The sequence below is a fragment of the Gambusia affinis genome, linkage group LG15, assembly GCF_019740435.1.
Source record: "Gambusia affinis linkage group LG15, SWU_Gaff_1.0, whole genome shotgun sequence".
Taxonomy (NCBI): domain Eukaryota; kingdom Metazoa; phylum Chordata; class Actinopteri; order Cyprinodontiformes; family Poeciliidae; genus Gambusia; species Gambusia affinis.
The window spans coordinates 24,215,000-24,242,950 of NC_057882.1; the positions used below are offsets into that span (position 1 = coordinate 24,215,000).

The window sequence follows — 27,951 nt, forward strand, 5'->3', positions numbered from 1 at the left end:
AAAAGAGGTAAAAGTTTCCAACAGCAAATATGACTTTTTCTTTATTCCTAACATTAAGCCCTTCTCGACAGGAATGATGTTAACGGTTAAACTAATAATTTCATACTGTCTATTATTTTGTTCCTCCTTCCTTAAATCAACTTTGTCTTTTTATCTTTTTTCATGGATTCATTTAGTTAAATTACTCTTCTAACTGGAAACATTTCTTAGTATCATGTAGCGCTAATAACATTAAAACATAGCTGGAGATTTTAAAATTTAAGTATTTCTTATACAGAGAAAATCTGTTTCACAAAACCCTATTAATTTATTCAACTACATACAGTTTAAAGATTCCCTCCTACTTTTATTTTTTCTTGACAGCATTTATTTTGTACCTTTTAGAAAAGCATATGGTGGCAAAAAAGTGTGGTTTACAGTGAGAGAGAAGAATAATGTAGAGGATGACTTAATGCTAAAAGTCTGCATCTGATTCCTTCCAGCCTCATATCTGTGGTTTAAATGTAAAGTCATAGCTGATCTATTCTACAACATATACATAGCCTTGGGACACAGAAAGTCATGGATTACTAATTAACAATTCTTCTTAATTAATTTCCAGTTAATTCCTATTCCTTAAAGCATAAATACAAAGAAAAAAGATTCAGTTGTTTTATTGAAATTGTTTGGGGCACTGTTAGTTGTGGCACCAGTGGTGTTTAAAAAACACAATTATTAATTATGTCTGATAGTTTTTTTTATAAATATTGTTAAAATCTCATCTCATTTTCATGAACCATTCAGTCTTGCATCATGAGCTGAATGTGTTATCTTTAATCTTTAGGTTTCTCTCTCCTCCATGCACCATGATGTATCACTTATCTTGGTGATGTAGTTTCTGCTCTTCTCGTCTCTTCCAAACACATTCGGCTTTCATAAATGCGCATTATGCTGGAACGAGCCAGAGCCACAAGCAGGACGTGAATGCAGCTGGTTGTTGACATTGTCCTAACAGTAACAAAACCTCTGCAGAGCTGAGCACCAGCTTCAATAGCAAACAATAGGGAAGGCAGCAAGAGTCTTTGTTGAACACTGAACAGACACACTGGAGTTCAGAATGCTCATATTGTTAACGAGCGTGGGTTTGAACCACATAACAGACTAATCAGTGTCCTGTTTGAAGGCAGTGGTTTACAGGATGGTTTAGCTATGAGTGTAAGTAATTCATGACATTTAGAAGACTAGCTAGTGTTTGTGTCAACTATGTCTTGAGTCAGAAGGAAGCTAGGAATATTGGCTTTATTGTATTATTAACTTAAAGGGTTTTTTAAGCGCAACAAGTGTCTAAATATTATACATTAAGGATGTAATGAGCACAATATTTCTTGTCAAATTGAAATTTGTCTTGGGAAGAGTTGTGTAATTTATGTCAGTCTTACTTTATTTGGTGAACTAAGTCTAAATTGATATTAGAGAATGTTAAGGTGAGTGATTTTTGTTTGACACTATGTTGTATGTTGACACTTTTACTTTGAAGTAAGAAAAAAGGCAGCTCTTGAGTTTGGGTGATTAGTTAGCGTTGATCATCCTTATTTTAAGTGCTAAAGTAAAAAAGACTGGTCAAATCCAAACTAGATAAATATACCCTTAACAGAGATCTAAAACACTTGACTATAGTAGGCAATATTTGAAACTTTCTAAAAGAACCTGGAAAGATGGATAATATTTCTATTTTCAGTCTTTTTATTTCCTGTCCAGTAAAGGTGCACCAGTAAATTGACAAGCCAATAAATTTGGCTTGTCAAATTGTTGCTAAACTCTCCCCCATCTCATTTTTGTGAATCCGTTGCATTTACAAATGTTTAGTTTAGATTATTAGGATATGTAAAAATCCAGCAGTTTTTAGAACTTTGGAGACACTAACATGAATTGTACAAGAAAAAAACTAACCTTGAGGAACAGAAAAAATCAGGATCATTTTGAGGAATAGCTAGTTTTATGACTTTTTTTTTTTCTTCTATGTGGGGTGGAGACTGGAAGGTCACCCATACACCCACTTGCCGTTATCCCCCTCCTCCCTTTCCCAGTCCTCCCTCCTGCCTTGGCTAGTCTCCATGCGCCAGGCTCAGGGCCTTGGGAATGAATGGTGCCCCGGCTCTGCTCCGTCTTTGAAGCCAGCCAGGAATGCGAGGCCTCTCTTTTTTTCACCCCTTTCTCTCTCTCTCTGTTGTTTGGGCAGCCGGCAGCACTAGCAGCTATCGGCAGCGGTGAAATATTCCCTCTGCTGCGCTCATTGTGCGTCTGAGAGCCGGACGTCATCGGCTGGCCAATCAGTGGCTCCCACTAGGCAGCCTCAGGTCTCTGTGGGGGGAGAAGGAACCCACTTAGAAGTCTTCCCTCTCACACTTGCCTCTCCTGGTAACTTGCTCCGGTCGTACTTTGGAAGAAGGCGGAAATAATTTGGCTCATCTGCATGCAGGAACACAACAAAAGAAATCTTTCCTTTTCAGACGGGAATGAGGGAAGTCAGTGACTTAGCCTTAAAGTTTTGGTGAGTTTTTCTTTCCATCTTTAATTGCAGCCTGTTGTACACAAACTTTGTATTAAGTTCATTTTGCAAACTGTTGAAATAGAAGCAGTTCCCAGTACGTTTAGCAGTTTGCGTCCGTCTGTCCAGTCTCCCGACTTATCTCTGCTCGCTGGCTGTCATTGTTCACTTCTCCTGTCTCTTGTTGTGGTTTGCGTGTGAGAGTATTTGTCTGGGCTGGTCACCCTTTGCCTCACCCTCCCTCCCCCACTTTGCTCCCCTCTGTACATTTTGTCAGTGCCTGTCCCCTCCATCACTTCCACTTGAGCGCTCCTCTGTTTGGTCATCTCTCTCTATTCTCAGAGAGGAGAGAGAAAGGCTGGAAACACTCAATCAGAGACACTGCAGACCAGAAGCCTCTTCATAAACGCCTCCATTTCCCTTTAACACTTTTCTTGGAAGACTCTCCTTTATATGAGTTTTGTGTGTAAGCAGATTGACCACCTTGCATCATGTTTAGTGCAGGTTTGCAGCCTCCCCCACAGACTTGGCAGATCTTGAAGGAAATACTGATTTTGAAATACAATGCAAGAGTTTTCAGTCATCAGTTTAGTTAAAGCTTAACAGGGAAAACATTTATTTATCATAAACCAGAAAACAAACTAATTCAACTGATTCAGGATGTGAACAAGATGTTTTGTTCCCATCGCTAATGTAATAATATTGATTCTGCTAGGTCACTGTTTGATAACTAGTTGGTGTCTCTTTGTTTTACCAGCAACATTTACTTTTGTTCATGCTTGACAAGCATCAAGCTTCAAACATTTAAACAGCAAAGTCATGGAAAGGCATTTGGGTCATGAGAGAGTCCTGTTATTAGAGTCTCAAACCCATCATTAGTTTGCTGGAGCTCATCTCAGTACCAACAATGAGTTCTTTGGATATCTGGTAATGACAGAAGCTTTCCATGTGGTGCAAAATTGCTTAGATACTGCCAACATTTTAACTAAATTGTGTTTTTATTGGTAAAAATATAAACTTAGTATAGATTTTATACACAAAAAAGTAGGGTTGCCTTTTGTTGCTTTTATGACTTGTTCCAGATTAAATGAATGCAAGGATTCAGCAGCAGCCTGAGCTCCTTAAGTCATGTCACGTTAGTCAACAAACTGCTGCTTAGACAATTTTGGGTTTTAGTTTAGAAAATTAAAGATTAATTTTGTACCACTTTTGCAATACTTTAAGAAAGATGTATATATGTGTATGATTCCCAATGTTTGCATGGTTTTACACTTGAGCAACTATGACTAATCCTTTCCATTTTTGTTTTTGAGTTTTCCATATTTGAAGTCTGTTGTTTAAATATAAACTACACTTTTTAAATTGACTCTTTAAGGAATAAAAACTTCAGAAATTTGACTTTGTAAAATTTTGTTTGAAGTTTTTCATTGAAATTGTGTTGGGGCTTCATGTAAATCAGAGAAAAGCTGTTTGTGTGAGGGTTCCCTAATAAGTTTAGGGTTAGTCTTACAAAGTTCAACTAGTGACTGAAACGGGGGGTTAGCATCGTGTGGTCAGAAATATTAACATTGTATTTGTAATTATTGTCACAAATATATTTTGATCAAGCTATCAGACATAGCAGTTTTAAAACGCAACAATGTAGCATTTCTTGAAAGATGAAAGTTTTTCTAGTTTTTCAGTTCAGAAGTGTTTTTCATGCCACATTGCTGTATTATATCTGTCATCTGACTAATCCGCAGATATTTCATGTGGGATTCCTGACATTTTTTCATTTTTGTTCTGCAATGTGCTCAACCAGCCTCAGAGCCTTTAATGAGAATGAGAGGCTTTAATGATGTTAAATAGCACATGCCTCCTTTTGCAGGTGGTTAAACCCTTCTGATCCTCAGATCTACATTGGAGACTCAAATAAAAAAATGCATGTTTGGAAAAACCCTCAAAAACATCTTTCAATCTAATTGAAAGAACTTTAATGTAGACCAGTGGTTTAACAAAGAAAAACAGAAACATCAGTAAAGCTTGATAACCATGACTAGCTCATGTATTGTGGTAATCCTATTCAACACAAACATTTATATTAGTCAATTTTATGTCTGTTTTTCCTCTTGCAGTTTGAGAACCCATATTTTGGTAAACTATTCCACCCTTGATCTGTGGTTTTTAAACCATATACAGTACAGACCAAAGGTTTGGACACAGTTGTGTGTCAGAACCATGCTCTGTACTGTATATGCCTGATCTGATTTCTGAGTCAAGATTTTAGACTAACAATGTGTTTTGTTTGTGTTTATGTTCTCTCCACCAGAAGCAAACTTTTTCAAGAGGCTTTAACTCAACAGAGGGAGGAACATGACCTAATTTGAGATTAATAAGACAACTGGGTGCAGTCAAATTAGTGGTAGTTCCCCAAGTTCCCCCCTCCACCCACAAGACGGACAGATGCATCACTGTACGTTCTTATACGTACAATTTACAAGCCCTGCCTTTCCCTTCCTGCCTTTTACCCCAACCCTTCATGGATTCTTACAGCTTGCACTTTGAGAGAATGAGCAACGTGGACCTGCATCCTCTTAGCCTGTCTGTAAGCCGGCTTTCGCCAGCCAAGTCCAACAACAGTATTGCTGACCATCTAAGCCACCACCAGCACGGCAAAGGGGATTCTGCATACAGCTCCTTCTCTGGTGGGTCCACTGCCCCAGACTACCCATCTCCCTTCCTCCCTGATGACCTACAGTCCAGCTCATTCAGCCACTATGCTGACCTTAAATATGTAAAGTCTATTTACCATCCAACCCAATTTCTGCAGTCTGACTCAAAGACCATGGATCAGCTCTACCGCTCTGTCGAAGCCATCTCACAGCAGTATCACAAAAACTCTGATTTGAACTACCATAGCCTCAATGGCAATGAGAGTTTGCACACCAACAACAGTGCACACCCTAAAAAAGAGGTGCAGTCGGGGACTCTATCCCAAAGTGGTCAGGCCCCACCGGTACCATTACGCCTAGATAGTTTTATAGCCACTAAAAACTTGGAGAACAGCAGGGCTCGCCTCCATGGTACTGAATTTAAACCCCTCCCCCAACAACCTCAACAACAGATTCGACTCCATGGCCAACCATATTCTCAGAGCCTAAATTCCCCAAGGTCAGAGACAGCGATCCTAGATAAGAGCAGCTCAAACCTGAGTTCTGAACCATTGTACTCTGTTTGGAGAGGCTCTCACGAGATGCAGCAGGTCCAGCATCCACCAAGCTACCAGCTCCACCTCCAACTTCACAACCAGACAAGGGTGAACCCAGAAAACCCTTCCATTGTGGACAGCAATGCTGCCTCTGAGCTCCACAGCCAATCACCACCTCACCGTAGAAACCAGCCTGAACATCTGACACCCAAACAGACTTCTGGCATGACTGGCTGTAATGGAGACCATCAGATTAAATCTGGTGGTTATTTTCAAAGTGAGCGCAAAAGGGCACACTCAGCTCAGGAAGTGCATGGTTCTTCAGAACTGCAGCGAGCCGACAGTCCCCGGAACGGCAGCCAGAATTGTCTAAGCAGCAGCATTCACCACAAGGGCCAGTTCTACTTTGTCACAGGGGTGTACAAACCATCTGAACTTGCTGTGAGGACACATTCTGCAGCCATAAGTGGTACAGAATTTGTAAGGGAGGTCTCGGCTGTGTTAGAAACCCACCATCGAGACAAACCGCAATCCCACAGCTCTATAGATAATTTTTTCAGACCTTTCTATGAGAGTTCGCACACGTCCAGTGGTATGATTCCAGAAGACGAGGAGGTTTTCACTCCTGTGGATCAGGGAATGGTCCAGATGTCCAAGAGCCTGGACCAGGAGAATTACACCCCACCCCACATTTTAAATGTCCTGGACGAAAGTCGTGAGATTGGCCGCCACACAGCAAGCAACCCAATATTCTACTGCGGACCTGATGGAAAGAGCCCACCACAGTCAGCCACTCATCAAAATGACGTCAATTTGGTGATGGGCAACAAGTCGAGAAACTACAGCAGAAGAGAAGATCATACCAACAGAGGGAAGCAGCACCCTTTGGAAGACCTTGCTAGTGAGAGGATAAACAAAGAGACAACACCACTGCTGTATCACCTAACTGGAGCCAGTCGAACAGCAATGCAGCCCAATCCAGATCCTGGATTCAGTGGAAGGAAGGAAGGTGTCCTTAATAAATCCGTCCAGGAAGAGGTAGCAGTAAATAATAATGAGACACCTGCACAAGGTGACGCTAGCAGGAACCACAGAGGAGATGTTCTGTCTGCTGCTTGCGGCACCCTGGATGATTCTTTTAAAAAGTACTACAAAGAGAAACTTAAGGATGCCCAGTGCAGAGTCTTGAGTAAGACGTCATTTAAGAGGCGAGACCTGCAGCTGCCTTTTCCACATTGTTTGACTCAAAACTCTGAGTGTGGGCCTGCAGTGATTCACTCATTTTCCTCATCACAAGACTCTGAGATATCAACAGACACACTTACTCCATCTTTGACATCCCAGGACACAGAGAAAGGCAGCATAACAGAGGTCGGGGACATTCAGAAGGAAATTGAAAAATCGTTTGAGAGGAAAAACATGCGGTTAGCAAATGTGGCTCAGCCTCAAGTGGCGCGTATCGGAGGCAGAAAAAGACTGACCCCAGAGCAGAAGAAGATGTGCTTCTCCGAGCCAGAGAAACTCAACGAGCTCGGCAGCACGCCCAAACACTCGGTTTGCTGCTCATTTGGGAATGAGAGTGAAGGATTGTTTGCAGCTGTGTTTGAAGTTGAGGACGCGACGCAGAAAGCGGAGCAGGGACTGGTCGCAGCACGGAGGGAGATGTTTGAGTCAAGAGGTCGAGCTCTGTCTGTCTCAAGCGCATCAAAGACTAACCTAAAGCATGTTCAGCATCAGGCCCTCGTGGAATACATGGAACGAAAGACGGGCCAGAAGGTGACTGAGCCGCAGCACCCAGCATCTCATTCACCAACTCCATCCAGACAAAGACATTCTCTCGGTGAGAAACCATTTGACTGGAATCCTCGCCCACAATCGTGGAATCATGAGAAACACACAAAGAAGAAACACCATAGACCCCACTCTGCTGGGCGTATTCTTGATTCACCCAGTAGCTCCATCAGGTACCAAATAATCACACATTAGGAGAGCTTGACTGTTTCTACCTTGATACTCAGATAAATTCAAGATTATGTTTTAATCTCCCAAAATAGGTATGCCCAGTTCTTTTCTGCCCAGTCCTGCTCAGGCCACTATCCTGGCCACCAAAACTCTTCCAGACTGAGGGAGAGTCATGGTCCACCTCAGGGAAAATCTGCATCTGCAGAGAGTCTGTTGGACCAGCGGGAGTCAGCCAGTTTCCTCAGGAACAGATCCACATCCACACCACATACATTTCAGGTACATCACTAATAGATTTACTCATCACTTTCTTTATTTTGTTTCTACTCTTAAACTAAATGTATCTTCTCAAAAAGATAAAACTGGCAAAATGCACATGTTTCTGTTGTATTTTCCATTGGGACAGCAGGCACATGACAAAGAAGAGAATCCAGAACCAGTCAGCACCATGGAAACCCAGAGGTATGTACCAGTGGCAACAAAAAGGGACATTTTAATTGGTTTTTAGGTCAGGAGAGTATTAGGTCAATGATGTGTTCACCAAGCATAAATCTCATCTTAATTCATTGTGGCACCTACAACGTTAACACCCACCCACTCCAATGAACAACATTCTTTTGAAAAGATTTACACAAGCACCATAAACCAGGAATAAAAGAGCTGCTGTACAGAGGAAAACCATTTAGAGGATGCAAAAGATATGAGACTGGGCCAGTGGTTATTCTTTCAGCATGACAACATCAATTAAAATACGGCCACAATGGAACCATTTAGATCACAGGATAATCATGTGCTACAATGGCCCAGTTAAAGCCCAGATGTAAATCCTATTGAGAAACTCAAATCTCCACCTTTCCATAGCTTGATTTGAGTTCTTTCCTTCTGTTTTATTCTGAATTTTATTTTCAATTTCAGTTGCTGGAAGAATGAAGCAGAACAACCATCAGAGAAACGAGTTGCTGAAGGCCAGCAGCATTCTCGGAAGGTGGGGCAGAGGGGAAAGTCCATGGAGGAGCTTGGGGCATCGAAGATAACTAAAGTATCGACCCTGAGCAAAAGCTCAGAGCACCTGGATCAGCTGCGGAGGAATTCAGCTGAGCCTGCAGGAAGGAGCAGAAATGACAGGAGTATTTCACACTTTGCTGAAGACAGAGACGCTCGACGACAGGAAACAAGAAAAGAAGTAGAGTTTGTTGGTCAGAATAACTCTCAGGGACAGAACCAACAACAAACCCAGAAACATCTTCCCCAGAAGCAAAGCTCTGAGCAGAGGGAAGATGCAACAGGAGAAACGGGCTCTGCTGGATCCGTCTCTCCAGTCTCCAGTGGAGAACCCAGCGAGACATTTTCCAACCCACCTTCCCCCAAAGGTCAAAAGATCAGTGAATGGGAGATCAAATCCACCTGTTCCACACCCACCCAGACAAAGCGCCCTTGTGAAAGCACACCTGTCTCCAGGTAAGAGGAGACTTTGTTATTCTGTTTTCTGGATGCTAACTGAGGTTCCTAAGTTATTTTATTATCTACCTGGTTCTGCCTTTTCAGTACTTAATTATGATTATTGTATTTCTAGTAGAAGTGGGACTTCCCCAAGATTAGAGAGGGAGCAAACTGCCGACGAATCAGGTGGCGAGGCAAACCACGAAGTGACTCTGAGCTGCGGCGTCACCACTGATCCGTCACTGTGGATTCTCCCGCCAGAAGAAGAGCTCAAAGAGGATCTCCGGAACTCCTTTCAGACAAACATTGTTTCCGACGAGCGTGGTAACTCCATCTCCATGAAGCAGACAAGCAACTCCTCTGTGTCTCCTTCCACGTCTGCCTCCAAAGCAGAAGTCAGTCACCAGGCAGACAAGCAAAAAGAACCAGATCTGGAAGCTGAGACGGTGGGACAGAAGGAGGAGACGAAGAAGACGGAAATGCCAGAGGGAGAGACAGAAATGTCTGCTAAGAAACCTAAGTGGGAGGAGCTTGTAAAGGCGGTGGTTACAGCTGACCAGTCACTGGCCAGGGTACTCTGTCCGCTGGCCAGTCGTAAGACTGCCCTGATGTTGATGGAGCAGCTTCTGTCAGAGGACACCCTGCTGATGGAGGAGCACTACAAGAAGAAACAGGAGCAGAAAGGAGCTGGTGAAAGGTGAATTTAGTGGTAAAACCTGCTTCAAAAGTGAATTTGTTTCACACATTCATCCCTCCAAGTGACAAAAACTGAATCTGGTATCAGAAATTACTTTATTCACACATTTGGACAGAGCAGACAAGTTAATCATGACTGCTTGATGAATGTTTCCATGAAACTTTACATTGGGTCCACAACAGAGCTTTGCCAGTGTTGCATTACATTTTGTTACGCCACATGTGCAGACACACCTGGTTATTTGCTTAGACTTGGATGTGTGGCTGGGTAATCAGATACCTGGAGACAGTGTTCTTCTGTTTCTGCTTTTTGTAACGCCTCGTGTCCTTCCTCAGCGTTGCTTAAGCCTGACACTGCAAATATGACGTATTTGCCAAATCATGCCTGGACTGCAAAAACAGCAGAGGACGTATAGATGAATGAAGTTGTATTGACATAAATGTATTTCTGTCTTTAGCAACGAAGCAAGTAAAGGAGCTGAACCGTCTGAATGTCCGCCTGATTCAGACGGCGAGAAATCTCAGTGCACGGATGAGCAAAGCCAAGCTGATATCACTGAGATGAAGGTAATTATTAGATTAAAAAAGCAGCTCAAATAATGAGCTCATTATGAAGAATCAAGTATTGTCATGTAAAGTCTTTCCTGGGTTTTAAATAAGATAAACAAGTTTAAATATGTCCTAATGTTTTATACTACTTCACTATTTCCTGAATTTGGTGTAAACAGGAGGACAATTACATAACTACAGCTTCCTTTGGGTTTCCTCAGAAAACCAAAGGAAGGTTTGGGTGATTTTGAATTGATACCATCTGGTTGCTATTTGGCCTTAAGCGGACCCATCTCACTGCAGATAGCCATGTCCCTAATCACGTTATGTTCTGTCTGCCTCTTATCAGAGTCTCTAGCTTGTGTAATATCTGGCTGTGCAGCTAACTATCGTTTTTTTTCCTGGCTGCCCTGCAGACTCTCTCATGTAACTTCATATCTTCATCTTTAATCATTTTCTGTGCCTTGGAATATTATTCATGCATGTTGAACTTTTCCACATTTTATGCTGTGACAAACACAAACTCCAGTCTATTTGATTGTTGTTTTATTTGATAGACCAACCTGAAGTATTACATAGTTGTGAAATGGAAGAATAACAAGGCACAAATTTAAACTTTTGCAAATACAGATGCAAGTCTGAAAGGATTTTTCTCTACCTGGTTTGGACATTAAATTTGTTCCCATTCGTTTTTGCAAAACACTTCAAGCTCAGCCAGGCCAGACGAGATGAGATTGAAAGCATCTGTGAATTGTGGTTCAAGTCTTGTCAGAATGGCCCAGTCAAAGTATGTTTGTAGACAAAATAGTTCAGTTTTGGTCTGATTTGGCAAGAGCAGCTTCATCCAGGTCTTTGCTGTGTGAGCCAAATTGCTCATGGCAAACAGCAGATGAAACTTCTGACTTTCTGTCAACAATGCAACTTTAAAAGTCATGTATCTTTTTCCTTCTGTTCCGCATTTATGCACTATTTTCTGTTGGTCTTCTACTGCATAAAATCTCTTATAAATATATTAAACTTTTTGCTTGTAGCCATGGCAGCAGTGAAAAGATTCAGAGCTTGTGAATAGTTTCTCAAAGCATATTTCTCTGTTGTGTTTGCAGCGTTTGTTAGTTTCTTATATCAATGAGCATCTGCGTTCTCTGGAGGAGTCGCGTGGAGCCCTGCAGACAGAGGTGGAGGAGAACACGGCCCTCGGGGAGGAGATGAAGCTGCTGGTGGGTGAGCGCTGTCTGCCAGTGGAGCTGGAGAGGTACAACCTGTTCATCGGCGACCTGGAGAGAGTGGTCAACCTGCTGCTGTGCCTTTCTGCCCGGCTGGCCAGGGTGCAAAACGCCCTGAGTGTTGTGGATCAACACACCGACGCTGAGGAGAAGGTAGGAAGCCTGTTTGTTCTTGTTGCTGTTGGAGTATTGTTGTTTTTAGATTTTCACTTTTGCACTGCTTTGTTGTTATACGATTGATTATTAGGGTTATATTAATTCAGTTCAGCTCAATTGAGTTCATTTATGGTTCTAATTCACAACAAATGTCATCTCAAGGTGCTTTGCAAAAATAAAAAATTAATAATGTCAATTCAATCACACATACATTCCAATTAATCCTAGTTATTAAACAGTACAGTATGCTCAAGTAATTATTCAAAATAGATCTAAAAAATAAAAAAAAATAAAATTATGAGAATAAAGTCATAGTATTGCAAGAATTAAGTCATAATATTGTGAGAATAATGTTGAAATAATGGATGAAAAAGGTGGTGAGAATAGAATCATATTTCCAAAATAAAGTTATATTATTACAAGAATAAAGTTGTAATATTATGACTATTCTAGTAATATTACAACTTTATTCTTGCACTTTTAATTCTCTTGTAAATTTCAAAAAAATCTTGTAGCACTTTGAAAATTACAAGAGTTTAAAAAATATATTCTTGCACGCTATTTTTCTTAGCGTGGCATTAATTCCATCCATCCATTTTCTGTTCACCCTAATGGGGTCGGGAGGGTTGATGGTTCCTCTCCAGCTGCATCCCGGGCGAGAGGCGGGGTCACCCTGGACAGGTCGCCAGTTTGTCACAGGGCAACACAGAGACACACAGAACACACAACCATTCACACACACACTCACACCTAGGGAGAATTTAGAGAGACCAATTAACCTGACAGTCATGTTTTTGGACTGTGGGAGGAAGCCGGAGAACCCAGAGAGAACCCACCATGCACAGGGAGAACATGCAAACTCCATGCAGAAATACCCCGGGCCGGGAATCGAACCCAGGACCTTCTTACTGCAAGGCAACAGCTCTACCAACTGCGCCACTGTGCGGCCCTGCATTAATACCACATTATCTTTTTTGTTTCATTTTTATGAATCTCGAAGAAGTTTTCCTCTTTGCTGTCTGCATAAAATATAATATACAATGAAGTTAAAAGATTAGCAATGAGTTAAAGTTTTGATAGTAATCAGCTAATGTCCTCTAAAGCCCTACCATCAGCACTGCATATAATGTTTCCTTTCACGCTTCTGCCTGTCCCTCCTAACGTTGTTTACACATACACACTAGTGCGTGAGTAAAAGCAGAACATCAGCACGTGCTTCTAAGGACACGTTATTTTATGTGACCATGCAGATTTCTGGATTTACTGCAGCTGATTCAGAGCTCCTGGATAAACATCAAGCACGAGTGGCTCTGATGCCTTCAGCTTTACGCTGGTTGAGTTTACTTTTGCCAAAGCAAACAGAGCAGCAGGGAGAAGTTGAAGGGCAGCTCTGATGAAGTCAAGGTTTCCAACTGTGTGGAATGTATAACATGCTCCTGAGTTTATCTGTATTTAATGACCAAATTTTCTACCTTATTTGCTTCCAGGACAAACACTTTAATAGACATTGGAGGATCAATTAACAAATATTATATGCAAACTTTTTCTAAACGTTTAGGACGATTTTTAAAACAAAGAACAAAGACATATTGCTTTTTTATTAAATTGTCAGCCTTGTTGAGAAACCTGAAACTTCCTGTCCCTTATTGTCTCTTGTGATGTAATGCAACCCCCATCCCCTCGCCTTTTTATTTCAACTTCGGCTCATGTTTGCATGGATGCATTTGATTTCTCGATTTCTTCTTGAAAGCATTCGTTGTTCATGTGTCCATAAGCTGGACATGACTGCAGAATGTGCTGCACACACAGAGCTTGGTAGAGCCTCATTTGCTCTCTTGCTGTTATCAGCAACAGTGCTATTTACACTGACTCACCGAAACTCTGCTCCAGTTTCGATGACATTTGTATCTACCCTGCCCTCTGTTGACATAAGGACACACTGCAGCTCTGACGTGATGCTGCAACTTCCACATCATCTAGTTCCAATGAGAAAACTGCCTCCAAAGTAAATTTTTTATATTGTACTGTTATAACTAAAACTTCAGCTTAATGTATGTTTTTTGTTTTATGTGGTAAACCAGCAATAATTGGTACAAAGTTTTTAAATAAAAGAAAAAGAACCAAGTTTAAATTTTTTTAATACATCAAAATCATAAAAGTGTTGCATGCAATTGAATTCAAATTCTGAGTTATTAGTTTGTAAAACTATTCTGTGCTGCAGTTGCAGCTGCAAGGCTTTGGTTTATGAATGTGTAGGATCTGAACATTTTGCTTTTTTAGAAAATCCTGCAGTGGCGATATATTAGTTGCAATAATTCCACATTTACCTCACTCCTAACTTTTTGCCATTAATACATTAATATAAACAAAACATAAAAGCATTTCAAAAACTATATATTGAGATGTAACAATACAGGCATTAAAAGCAAAAAAGATACAAACATTCTAATAATCCCTGTGACCTTTAGCATGTTTGACACTAATCTGTGACAGGTGTGTATTTCTACTGCAGTGAGACTCCATCCAACAGGTGGAATATTACATTTCCATACAAAGTGTGAGGTTTATAGCTAGTTACAGCATTCTACACAATTGCAATAATGTTGTATTTGCAACATGTTGTGCAGCCCTACTTATACTGTGACAGGATTTAAAAACATTAAATTATATGAACACCTTTGCAAAGCACAATATAAACCTGGACAAAGACCTTTGACGATATGAAGTCTGTTGAGTCTACTGTGTACTGTGCTCCATGCAGGAGTCTCTGGACAGTCGCCACCGCCTGCTGTGCAAACAGAGGGAGGATGCCAAAGATCTGAAGGATAACCTGGATCGCCGAGAGAACCTGGTCTCCACCTTCCTGTCGCGCCAGCTGTCCGCTGAGCAGCTACAGGACTACCGGCGCTTCGTCCAGACCAAGGCCTCACTCCTCATCCGCCAGAAGGACCTGGAGGAGAAGCAGAGGCTGGGAGAGGAGCAGCTGGAAGCGCTTTCTAACAGTCTGAACATGTGAAGGAACAGACACTGTGGCTCTGGTTTTCAGGCTTTCTGGATGTTATCCAATCATGACTCATTTTTCTCTCTCCCTCCTTTCAAGAGTTTATGGAGGACAGAAATATCTGCTGAGAGTCACGTGGACTTTTTTCGCCCATCTCCGTTTGCACAAGCAGCAGTGTGCATTAAAACATGTCTAATGTTGTGCATTTGTTTTCACTTTGAAAAGAATTGAACTGTCAGTGTGCCTTTATATATATTATTGTAGCCGTTGGAACTTTTTATCTTAGAGCTGGTGTGCAGAAACTTGTAGTAATTCAGATACTGTCCTTTTGTTGTCCATTGAGATAATAGCCCTGCAGCCCTGTATCTGCACCTGTGGAAACCTACAATAAGCTTTAAGATCGTCTCTGAGCAGCGACGAGGCTTCAGTAGCCTGACGGAGGGCGATGTGCCGTTCCATGTCTGGAAAAATGTACTGTAGATGTAGAAGAGTTAATATTCTTCTTTTTGGTTGTCTATATTTCTAAATGCATTTCAAATTAAGGTTCTAAAAACCAAATGAAATAAGTTCAATGGAAAAAAAGCACTTTGTAAAGATACATGTATGCACATTACATCAAACTGGAGTCTAAATAATTTTAAGTGAAAGCCTTACTCCATTTGTTAAAATGTTTTTTCCTCCTCAGTTTAAAGGGCATTTATCATCACTTTTACAACTTTTCCTTTTTAACTTTGTTCAGGCTTGTATTCCATGATAGTTGCATTAATTTTCATGTTCACAACAAATAAGTACATGGAATGCATAGCACAATATTCACCAAAGGCAAAATTGATGACTGCAAAGTCTCCACAGTAAATATGTTTATAAAATGGGGATGTATGTGAGGAGAAAGAAGAAATCTCGTCTCTGTCGGGTATCTTGGAGACTTAGTATACCGGCACCCATTAAAAACATTCTGTGGTGAACCCAGTCTGACTGTAATTTGTCAGTTGATGTAATTTCTGCTCCTCTTCTGACCAGCATTGTTATCGATCAGCAATCCAATTTCTCCCAGCTGTGTCACCAGTAAAATGTATGTTAATGTACTGCTTAGTTATTGCTCAAGTCTCATTTTTTTATATATAATCATACATGTTTTACTTGTGAGCGTTCAAGAACAGAATCACACATTTCTCACAAACCCCTCAGTGAATGGCTGCTGGCTATTGGTTCCATCTGTATTATTGACTGTATTATGTCCCTTTTTCTCAGCTCTGCGATTTCTTTTACCCATAATTCCAAGATTTTAATTGCATATAATCCCAGGGAAATTAAGGTCACCAATACACAGACGGGTTAGGTAAAATCCACCCCTCATATCTGTGTTCACTAGATGATTTTTGTATCAAAAGTTCTTATATTTTGTGTGTTGCCAATAAGTGACCACACATGCATTTGGAATATTTGAATTAAAATGGCCTTTTTGTGTCAAGAAAATAATACTTTGTATGATTTAAAGATCATTATCCATAGCACCTTACTGTTACCCATAAGGTCCTTTTTCTTAGAGACTGACTACCTGCTATTCACTGCTGTTCAGTAATTTAATCATTTTTAGGTGTCCTGACTACACAACATGAAGAGTTTCGCATATCTCCTTACCTAAATCAATAGATACTAAACTCACAAAAGCAGTTATCATGGAGTATTTCCCCTTATGTCCTTTTTCAGAAGCGACATCTTATACTTGAAACACTTTTCTTTAACAGGTTTAATTTACTTCGGGTGTCTTTATTCCTGGCTGTCTTTTGGTACTTGAATCAAATAACCCATCTACATGCAGTTGTACTGCATTTAGTTCAGCCATATTTGTGTCTTTCAGTGACATCAGAGAGCTGTTAGATAATTCTCCGAACTCTCTTTTTGTCTGTGAGATCATGTGTGTTTAGAAACTGATCCCCCTGTTATTTTTCCCTCAGGTAGTATACCTGCTGCCTGCACCGTCTCCAATATTTAAACTCTTCTGCACTGACTGACTCACTTTTTGCCACCAGCAAAGAAAATCTTTGGAGATTTTTACCTCTGTCCGTCACTACCGGACTTGTTTAGAAAATTTGTTTTTGTCTTTTTTTTCCTGACATCTAAAGGCTGAAAAGACTTTCATGCTGTTTTCTGTAGCTGGCTGGAATTCCTCAATTATGCAAACCTCCAACATTTTGAACAACCAGACTCGAGGAAAGACATAGGAAAGAAGAAACACTTTTTTCTATATTTTCCAGCTTCCAGGCTTGTTCAATTTAATCAAAAATAAACTACAGATCTCTGATGTCAGAATGAAACAAATTTATGTAAAAGCCAAGTCAGAAAAACCTTTTTAACCCATGGTGAGATTGATCATAGCAAACAATTCAAAATCTGTTTTCTCTGCTTTGTTCCACTCCCATTTTCACTTGAGAGTTTTGTTTGTGCCTGTTTGGGGTTTAAAAAAATCCATGATGTTTGTAATATTGTGAATAAATTAAGCTTTCACTGTTTATCTGTGGGTTTTCATTTTATATTCCCTTCAATTTATATATGTGATATGACATCCAAACAGAGAAGATATTTATTCCAATTATTTCCCAAAGCTCTGAAATAATTAATTTTGCTCCAAACACTGTAGATAAGCCTTTTTGTGCAGGACAGTACAAGACGTGCAGATAAATTAACTAACCACAGGCAAGTTATGTGGTTAGTCTGGTTGCCTTTTAGTGTAGAAGGCAGATTTGCTCCATATCAAGGGAAAATGAGACTCTTCCTGTTACACAAATGACTTTATTAAATTAATGGCACGGCAGGGGATACATGGTTCAGTCAGTTTGCTGGAAAGGACGTAGAAAACAGACAGAGAGGCAGACAAACAACAAAAACTAATGGTGTTTCTTAATACTGGCAATATTAATAATAAAAACATAAACTACATAAACAAAGACACCAAATGTGTTCACTGCACCCAAAACCACATGAGAGATTAGTTCTACCTGCTGTTTTATGCTTCATGTGTGCTTGTAATTGGGTGATGTGTTGAATGTGTGTGTTTACATGCAACTGTGCATTCATGTACATGACAAAGTTGTTTGCATTAAACTGAACTGACTTAAATCAGAGCTCGCTTACGCCCTCTGCTGGCAAATCAACACACTGCTTTTTAACAGAGACCTGGGGGGGGGACAGGAGGGGTGGGGGGGGACGTTTCTCATGTATTTTTAAGTAGCATTTTATACAATAACGAGAGGAAAGATTTGTAAATGTTTTTTTTTTGTTGTTGCTTTTTACCACTTTTATGAGCTTGAAAGATCAAATTAAGATTATTTTTGTTTTCAACTAAGTTGAAAGTTGTAAGACATTTTTAGTAATTATTTTGTTGCTATTTTTTCAAGAAAAGCATATATATTTTTTCAAAACAACCAAGTCAGAAGTGTGCAAATCAAGCCACCTGTTACCACCCACGGTCCTTGTTGGAATTTTTAGTTTTGGAACACAGAAGACCGCAAAACAGTTGTTTTCTATATATGAACATATGTAATCTGTGTGATTTCATTCAAGTCACACTTGCAGTTTGGTACAAAGAACGTAAGTGACATAACAAATACATGAAAAAAAGTTTGGTCAACATTTCAAACTCAATGTGTTGAAAACAGATACTCCACATCACCCTGAGCATGATTATATGGTGAGGCACAGTGGTGGCAACATCATGCTGTGGGATGTTTGTTTTCAACAAAAACTGGGATGGCAGGAAAAATGGATGCAGTCGGTCAACTCTCAAATCTGTTTTGTTGCTGTTATTTTCTTCAAAAGGCATGAAAAGTAAATGTATTTCTATAACACTATTCACACATGATGTAAGTGGTTTACATGAAAGTAAAAGGCCACTTTTGTATCAGGAGGTAAAATGATTACAGATTTAATGATTTAGTAAATCAAGTTGAGGAAACTGAATGTTTGAAATCTTCAAAGATGAAAACAAACCATAAAAAACAAGCCTATGAACACCTCCATAAATAGCTACCTGACTGTTTCATACAAAGAGCCGTGCAGGCAAGTTCAACAGTGAGATGCAGTTAATATGTGAGGTGTGTTGACAGATATATTGTTGAACTTTGAACAGAGTCATGGTAGCAGCTTCCTGTGGTCTGTAAACAGGAATAATTATCTCCAAACCCAACCTGAGAGTTCAGTCTGCAGCTTCCATGTAAAATTTCTGTCTTTCCTGCTTCTATTTTCTCTGGCCTCACCAAACTGGTAATGAAAAGGAAGGGGAAGGAGGATGAACTGCAAAAGCGACAAAACCTGTAATAACAGTAGCAGTAGAAACAAGAGAAGGAGATTAACTGAGGGGGATTTTTCAAAAACAAGATATTTGTTGGAAAACAACAGCACAGAGTTACAGCCTTAAACAAACCACAGGATGAAACCCTAAAGCTGCAGCAAGAATCAGAGTGAGAAACTGGTGAAAAAACTGCACATAACATGGTTGTTTTTTATGTTTTCTTTTCATCAGCTGTTAAAATAGACAAAATATACACAACAGATGATTCAGGTACTCAGATCTGCTTCAAGGCTCAGGTTTCAGTCTGAACTCTGAACTCTCCACCCACAGGAATGTCAGCACACCTTGAGCCAGCCTCCCACCCCTGGTAGTCAGTCATTAGTCACCCAGGAAGATTAACCAAAGATTGTACTCAGACTAAACACAAATGTAAAGATGTGGATCAGCAGAAGACAAAACAGCCTGAACATTTTTCTTTATATTCAGCTTTTGTTTAGCTCTGTTAAACTTTGCATCAATCTTCTGCTATTGTTTGTCTGTCTGGAAGTAATTATGTCTCCTCATGGTTGCTGGCTGACAATTTGAAATGAATTTTTGGTGATCATGGCTGTTTCTGGTTATCAGAGCCGGCTCAAGATTTAACGGGGGTTTAGACAGAATTTGATTTTGGGCTCCAATTCTAGATTACCTTACCTATATATAAAAAACAACATTCTTTATAAATTGTTTAGAGCAGGTTATTTTTCTGACAGATTCATTTGAAAGATCAATTACAGTACAACATTTCAGTGTAAAGTTGGTAGAGAAGATCTATTTGCTATTTGTGAAATTATTTTGTTCTTTTTGAGAAATCACACATTGAGCCAGCCATGCTGGTTACTTTAGGTCTCATACAGTTTTATTTTACTTCACACTGCTGGAGCCATTTAATATTTATTGTTAACAGGAAACCTTCAGCGTCTGACTTGCTGGGATAATGGAAAAACTGCAAGCATAGGGGTTATATTGTTTTTTATTGTGTCATCACATGAGGGCAGCTGCTTTGAGCAAGTATAGATAAAATACTTTAAACCACAAATTCCCTGTCTAAGGCTATTTCAGAAAACTTAATGTTCTGGTCCATCCTGGTAAAATTTAGAGAGAACCCATTTTAGAACAATATGTCCTCTCTAAATTTGGCCTGAAAAAAGACTAAGGTAATGTTTTAACTCTACTGACATGTTCTTTTGTATCCAATGAAAGTTTGACCAGGAAATTGACTCTTGTGAAAACGCTCTAAACATCAAAACTGCAAATAAAACTAAATTCAAGCAGAAAAAAGCAAAACAACTATAATTTTTTTTTGATTTTTAAGGAAGAGTAGGGAAAACTGCTGTACTCCTTCCTGTTAGCATGTCATGAATATCTATACATGTCCAATAGAAAAACCTGTATGTGCTTTATTTTGTTGTTTAGTTAATGTTTTGGAGCCAGAAAATGTGAGCTTTCTGAAAAATTGACAGTAAAATAAAATAAATATGAACAAAATCCAAATAGACATTAAAAATGCAACATTCACTTTTCTATGATGTGAAATATGGATAGTACTCCAGACTCATTGAGTCTGTGTTTAGCAGCATCTCTTTTCTGGAAAAGCCATTTTGATTTTACAATTAATATAAACTCTTTGAGATCAATAGACAGTACTTCTGGCTCAGTGTTTCTGTGCTTAACTGTATTAATTTCCTCGATGAGGCCATGTCTACTCTTCATTTCTGTTCCTTAGGAAGTATTCTTGCTTCAGTGTTTTGGTTTATCTGTGTCCCTTTCCTGATTAAAGCCACTAAAAAAGTTTGTGTTATTATAGAAAGTGTCCCTAGCTCAGTGCCACCATCTTGTTAGGTGCCTTGTTATGATATTTGTTGTGGATTGATGCTATTAAAATTTCAAATCTTTCTTCTCAATTGCAAAAATGGTATCCGTACCTTCCTTCCCTCATTCTGCTCATCCCAGCCTATTTGTCCTCATAGCTGCCCTAGAAAAAGACATGCGTAACAAAGCCTTCAGGCGAGGAGATGACCCGTCATCCTGATGCAGGAACAATGACGGCTGCCGGGGAAGTGACATCATAAGTCACAGAAGAAGCAGCAGGGAGGGAGAGGTTTTTTTCCCCCTCCAGACCTCTTCATAGCTTCAGGCTGCTGGTAATAAAGTATGACGATACAGTTAGCTCTACAGCTTCCAGCTACACATGCACACACTAAGTCCCAGTCAGCTGCTTATCAGCCTGAATCACAGCTGTCCCAACAAGCCGAGCAATATTTCAAAGAAATCTTGGCACAGAGACGCATAACAGATTTCAGGAAAACCTGGACGGCTTTTAATAAATAACCCATTTTAAAGCTTATAGCCAGATTTAATATACTTTACTTACATCAAAATACTTCAACTCAGTGACTTAGAATATCTAAAAACATTATAATTATGTATTTTTTTTTTGTTACAGAGGGAGTAAATATTTTCACGCATTTCACTTTTGGTTTATGAATGAACTTTCTTGCTGATAAATAGTTGGATTCACACATAAGTTCAACATTTTGATTCTCTCCTTTTGTAATCGCCCCGTTCTGTTCATCTCTGACTAAACAATTCAAGAGGTGAAACATGTCAAGTCTTGTTTCACAAATGTTTCTAGTGAAAATAGATTCCAATTGTCAGCAATTCTTTCTGGAACTGAAATGATTGAAAACCGAATAAAATATCCACAAAAATAATGTAGAGTCTGTAAACAGACTCTACATTAAACACCACCTTAAAGGTTTCTTATTCAGTCGTCTTTTGAACAGGACATCCGTTTTTCTGGATGTCAAAATTTCTTGATTTTATATCAATAATGTGCTATGGATTACTTTATTACAACTGTAATTGTCAATATGTTTGATTGTTTTAGCAGCAGCAGGCTGATGAAAATTTAAATAAAGTCATGTTTCCATCATTCATCAGCACACAGAAGCGTTAGACATCACTCTGTGTCTGAAGCCAGAGGCTTCTTTCTCCTCACTGTTGTCCTCGCTCAGAGAGTAAAGTCCGGACCTCTGGCTGGGTTTCTTTTTGTGGCTGATCACCGTTGGCTGGAAGAGACGGCTAAAGGAGTGCAGACCCCTGGAGAGGTCTGGCAGCACGTCCTGCTCCTCTCTCTGGGACAGAGGGTCCGTCGCCTGAGGTTGGGTCGGCGCTTTGGGCTCTGTCAACATCTCCTTGACAGTTTTAGAAATGCCCTTGTGCAGGTAGTGGCAGGGCCTGTTGCCACAGTTGTCCCTGATCCTGATGTTGGCCCCGAACTCACCCACTAGCATGGCCATGACGTATTCCTGGTCATGCTGAGCAGCTATGTGTAGCGGAGTGTAACCCCCGTGGGATTTTGCGTTGATGTCGATGTTGACCTTTCCCTCCCGGACCATGTCCATGACCACAGAGAGCATTTTACTGTTCCCACACTTGGCTGCCCAGTGCAGGACGGTGAACCCCGAGATGAAATCCTTCTTCTGGGCAAGATGGTAGTCGCTAAGCAGCAGGCCGTGAACTTGGGTCCATTGGCCCGCAGCACACTTCACCAGCCAATCGTGCTCCATCTGCTCCAGGGGGAACATGGAGGAAATCCTTGAGTCTTTGGGTTCCTCCGTCACCTTGGAGCTCCTTGCTGCCCTCCTTAGTTGGGGCGAACAACTCTCCACCGAGGATGGCTTCCTCTTAGTCTTGGAGGTGTCTGCTTTTTGACTGTAGGGAGGATCTTCTGGGTTCACCCTCAGTTTTTGGATCTCCACCCTGCTAGAAACAGGTATTCTCAGAGGAAGACCATAAGGTTTGCTCTGGGCCCTGATTTCATCGTTCTCTTTTCTGTTAACATCAAAATTCAGCATCTTTTTAACCTTGACTTTCTCAGATTTGCTCCTCTGCAGAGCCAGCTCTATGGGAGATAAAGATGCAGGATTTCCCCCAGAAGCAGCTAACCCTTCTGAGTTGTCAGTCTTTTCATCTTTCTCATCTGGAGCCTGCTCCTGCTCGCCTGACACATCCTTATTTCTATCATCATTACCGTTTTCAGTCGTTTGGCTCCCTCCGAGAAAATGCAGGTACGGTTTTCTGAGAATAACGAACCGGGTCCCGTCGATCGCTTTGACGTAGGCGACATTGTTCACCAAAGTCTTGAAGAGCTCTCTGTTCCGGTCCTTCTCCGCCGGATCGACACAGTCCACTGAGGATTTAAAGTGTGCCTCCAGATCAGATTTCTTCACTTTCCCCCCCTCAGCCACTAGCAAAGAAATGATGGATTCCTTTGTTAAATCCATGAATAAAACTGTTAAAGCCAGAACAAAAAGAAGAAACTTGTGTTTCACAGGAGCGCCGTTCAGACACCTGGCTGCTCTGTTCTCCTCCCTCTCTACCTGGGGGAGTTTCTCTATTTTTGTCCCGGGCAAGGTGTGGACGTGGAAATGATTTGAATAATATACCCACGTGTTTTCAAAAGAAAGTGAACTGGTAAGACGTTTAATGCTTCATGAGAAATGAGAAACTTTTACAGAAGCGTAAAACACTAAGTAATTTCATGCGAATAATTCCAAAAGGTGGAATTTCTCCTACATAAGAAAGAAAAGAATCGATTAAACATTTCCGCATGAATTGAAGTCTTTTCCCCCCCTCCTGTAAAAATCACCCTACAATAAAGGTAGAATATGTCACATGATGGCTTAATTATCCACTGATTGGCTGCGAACAGTTGCAAGCTCAATCTTTGACCGCATATGTTCATTTAAACGTAACAATGTTTTTTAAAAATAATTATTGCACATAAAGTAGCCGAAAACATTTTATTAACCTCACATATTTGTGCTGTCATGTCATACATCAGATCCTGCCCTGTCTTGCACTGTAATGACATTCCTGAACTGAAAGGGAGGGTCTGATAAGAAGTGGCCATATTGAAACCAATGCAGTGCCGTCCGTACCCGAGTCAATTCTTTGTGCTGATTCATTTAACGAAACGAGAAAGAACTCTTGTGTTCCTTTCAACACAAACTTAAGTTGTAAATTTTGTTTTGCATAAAATTTCAATATTCCAGTCCAATAATAATAATAATAATAATAATAAATTTTCACATAGCCATGTTAGCTAAAGGAAACAGCCCACACATGAACTGTGCAATTCAACTTTATTGTTGCTATGCTTGTTTCCCCTCACAGTCCTCTGTGGCTGCCCCTTTTGCACTGTTGTCTGCCAAACATTTCTTTCCACTCAATTTTACTTTCAAATTCATTTTATGGAAATGTTTGTTTTAATTTGCACAGAGGCTACAGACGGAAACTAGTTTAAGCTAAATCTGGTGCGGAGTATCTTTTATTAATGTTTTTATATGAACTAAATTATATAGTTCAAAGAGTGCCAGATTTAAATAGACAATTTTGGTGACCTATATTTCTTTTACACTTGCAAATTACATTTGGGTGATGTGTATCAACTTCAACAGTTTTAGTCTTTGTCTTCCAAAATAGAAAAATGTACAAAACTTATGATCTCTAAAAATTATTATAAATATACTAACATACCCTGAAATGTTTTTTCATTCATTCAATAAACACACATTACATTTCAAAATTATGCACAGCCATGAATGAAAGTTAATGCTCTTTCTCTAGGAGGTCAGACAATCATTAGCTGGAGTAATCACATTGAAGGTCATGCAGTCAGTTTCTCTTTCAGTTCCAAGCATTCTGAAAAAGGTGTATAAATCTTTACAGGCACAGAGTTTACAAGGCAAAACATGAGATTAAGCAATGTTTCAACCAAGCCATAGCTTTGACTTTTAATTTATTTAAAATATCTCGTACAGATTATTAAATAGTGTGGAACTCACAGGGTGCCTTATAAGGATATGGATTTATAGTCTTTTTTGGCTCAGACCATTCAAAAGTCAAATCCTGGTTCAAAGTAATATTTGTTGTAGAAACTCATAGCAGTCTATTTTTTCCCGACATTCAGACTCTAAAGGAACATGTCAACAAACACAGGTTGACTTGTTGCCATTAGTTTAAGAAACTCGTTTGTTTTAAGCTGTCAATTTCATTTCTAGCTATGTCAAACATATTACAGAATTACAGCATTCAAATTAGTTTACCAAAGATGGCTTCCACACAACTATCAAAGATTACAACAATTAAATATACAGCAATTTCAGCAAATCAGACTATACATACAAGTCTCATTGTATGTCAAATTAAAAGTACATTTTGAAATTAACAACCTCTATGCCGATATTAAACATACTTTTCATGTAGCCTACGTTTCTGTTCTTGAAAATCGTTTACACAGAGACCATCCATCCATCCATCCATCCATCCATCCATCCATCCATCCATCCATCCATCCATCCATCCATCCATCCATCCATCCATCCATCCATCCATCCATCCATCCATCCATCCATCCATCCATCCATCCATCCATCCATCCATCCATCCATCCATCCATCCATCCATCCATCCATCCATCCACAGCTACATTCCGGGCGAGAGGCGGGGTTCACCCTGGCCAGGTCGCCAGTTTGTCGCAGACATTTATTAGTCAGATGTAATATTCTAATTTAAAAGTATTTCATCAGCTGTAAAATTATGGAAAATCATCATAATTAATAGAATACTTTAAAAATATAATAAATGTAAATAAATAAATAAATGTAATTAATCTATATAATGTGTACCCCACTAAAATGATTTGGGAACTGAAGTTGTCTGTTTTTCAGGAGCTAAGCCAAATGATTCGGATCTCTGAACGGAACTGAAATTCCCATCACTAAATGAAACGTGTTCGTCACGAACAAAGATGTAAACCATGTCAAGATAAATAACACCCTTTCTTTAAGTTAGGCACTAGTCTTCGTAAACGTTTTACTGCAAAATTACCGATACTCTATTTTGGACGAGTGGGGGGAATTAGTTGTTACATAAAAAAAAAAACAGGTAAACCTGAAAGCTAATGTAACACACAATAAGCTGTAATTTTTGTGACCAAGTGCAAAGAGGATAGTTTCAACAATTTGCAAACGGTTCAATTCTACCTTTACTTATTTGATTAAAAAATTTTTTAAGATCGCCTATCGGGTAAAGATGAATAAAATGACATCTTTACCCTGCCTTATTTGATCGACGATCAAACAAGGCAGCAGGGAACCATCTTGTCATGGTTCGCCTCTGCCTTGCAGTTTGTTCCTCTGTTCCCGTCCCTGTCAGCTCGCCTTCAGTTAGTTTAGTAGGCTAAGTAAGGAGAGAGGAGGGCTGTTCCCTTTCGCTTCTGCTCAGTCTGCTGCTCAGCACGCCGTCAACACACATTCCACACCATGGCTGCCACGGACGTGGACGTATTTTCGGTAAGCAAATGTCACTATGCTTCGTGTTTAGTCCCGTCAGCGGAGCAGAAAATAGTAAAAATGCAGCGTTTAGGAGGAGCACTTGGTTGGTTGTCGTAAATATGCGGGTGTGTAGCCAAACCTCCCCCGCTTATGGAGCCTGTTCATCAGCGCCTGACGAGATGGTGGAAGTGATTTCTGCGACGGTGACTCAGTGGGTTTGTCGCTGTTAAGTCTAATCAATGTGGCTGCAATTTCTAACTTGCTTATAGTAATATATTCATTTTCTACCCATGCATGTTTGGTTGGATGTTTGTTAGTATTATGCTAACATTAATGGTTGGCTTTAAATGAAGTGCCTCCAACATAACAGCAAGGAAAGAGAGCAACTAACACTGTCAATGTGGATAGTTGCAGATGAAAGTCCTCCCTGCTTTAAATTGGAATTTATTTGCTGCTTTGAATTGTAAACTATTTGGAACCAGGTATGCTCAAAATACTTTCAAAAGATTCAGTTTCACCTGGGAAAATACAAATACACACAACTTACACAGAGATCATGTATGCAACTTTAAAAAACAGACTTCATATTTTTATTTAAAGTACTGGCATTAATCTCACAATGGTCAGATTAAACACCAGTTATTTACCTTAATTGTCCCATATTTTAAGCCAAAATGTCATGTTCCTTTTTGTAGAACATTGTTTCCCAACCCTGGTCTTCAAGGCACTCTGTCCTGAATGTTTTAGATGTTTCCCTGCTTTAACACACCTGACTCAGATGATTTCTGTTCATCCAAACCTTAATGAGCCATTAATTGAAGTCAAGTGTTACTTGAGAATCATGGTTGGGAAGTAATGCTGTAGAATGTGAAATTAAATTATTTTTAAATAACTTTTTAACTAAAGTTTAAAATTAAGTTTTTATTTTTAATTAACAACAGACCTTGTTTGGGCTGGAGAAGTATGTGGTCAATAAAGTTGCTTGATTTTATTTTGTATGTATGTGTCTGAAAATATGAGCATCATTTGAATAATGCAAAAAAAGCTATTATAGGAAGAAGTGTGAAAAATTAAGATGCGTGTGTATAAACCTTTTTGTTGTGAGATCCGTCTGCTGTGGTACTTTTAGTACAGACTTTGTTTCAGTTTGTTTATTTAAAGCAATTTTCTGTTTCTATTTGGCAATGTTTGCTTTCCAATACATAGGCACACCAAAGTTTTAAAGCACTATGGTTTGCTAAAAATCTCCTGTTGCACTGGAGTTACCTTTAACTGTATAGAAGTAGAGCAGCACAGCTCCTCTACTGTTGTGCACTGCTGGTCAGCTGTCTTAAAGAAGACTACAAGAATGTTTTGTTTTTTTTTTGCTTAAAGACAAATTCAACTCTTACAGAATGTTCTGGTTTGAAAAGTAAAGTAGTCCTTATTAACAAGCTAACCCATCTTGTTATGGCAGAGTTACTGTACGAGTAGCGCAACAGCAAAAACATGCTCAGACTTGAACCTTGAGAATTGCATAAAGACAATTATAAAAACC

General features: G+C 39.7%; 3 protein-coding genes across 7 annotated transcripts in view; 2 read left to right on the forward strand and 1 right to left on the reverse strand.

Moving 5' to 3' along the window:
- shroom1 (shroom family member 1) overlaps positions 1–16,950 on the forward strand; it is a 31,264-nt gene extending 14,314 nt beyond the window's left edge. The window contains exons 1-9 of one of the 5 annotated variants that reach the window (XM_044141639.1): positions 2,343–2,530; positions 4,836–7,678; positions 7,769–7,955; positions 8,083–8,138; positions 8,592–9,134; positions 9,250–9,813; positions 10,271–10,379; positions 11,465–11,737; positions 14,502–16,950. In XM_044141639.1, the coding sequence (XP_043997574.1) occupies positions 5,046–7,678; positions 7,769–7,955; positions 8,083–8,138; positions 8,592–9,134; positions 9,250–9,813; positions 10,271–10,379; positions 11,465–11,737; positions 14,502–14,756 (4,620 nt within the window). In that variant the 5' untranslated portion in view covers positions 2,343–2,530; positions 4,836–5,045 and the 3' untranslated portion in view covers positions 14,757–16,950. Of the gene's footprint in view, positions 1–2,342; positions 2,531–4,835; positions 7,679–7,768; positions 7,956–8,082; positions 8,139–8,591; positions 9,135–9,249; positions 9,814–10,270; positions 10,380–11,464; positions 11,738–14,501 lie in introns of those variants that run through there. The other 4 variants (XM_044141637.1, XM_044141640.1, XM_044141641.1 and 1 more) reach the window with 4 other exon arrangements.
- A 4,580-nt stretch (positions 16,951–21,530) lies between these two features.
- Positions 21,531–23,571, reverse strand: LOC122845385 (ankyrin repeat domain-containing protein SOWAHA-like). Its single transcript, XM_044141642.1, has one exon. The coding sequence runs from the start codon at positions 23,358–23,360 to the stop codon at positions 22,011–22,013; it is 1,350 nt and encodes a 449-aa protein (XP_043997577.1). The 5' UTR covers positions 23,361–23,571; the 3' UTR covers positions 21,531–22,010.
- A 2,713-nt stretch (positions 23,572–26,284) lies between these two features.
- Positions 26,285–27,951, forward strand: part of sept8a (septin 8a) — a 30,551-nt gene continuing 28,884 nt past the window's right edge. Inside the window, exon 1 of the mRNA XM_044141645.1 lies at positions 26,285–26,432. Coding sequence (XP_043997580.1) covers positions 26,403–26,432 — 30 coding nt within the window. The 5' untranslated portion in view covers positions 26,285–26,402. The remainder of the gene's footprint in view (positions 26,433–27,951) is intronic.

Bases quoted from the DNA above. Each gene is read 5' to 3' on its own strand.
- LOC122845385 (XM_044141642.1), bottom strand. From the start codon at position 23,360: ATGGATTTAACAAAGGAATCCATCATTTCTTTGCTAGTGGCTGAGGGG.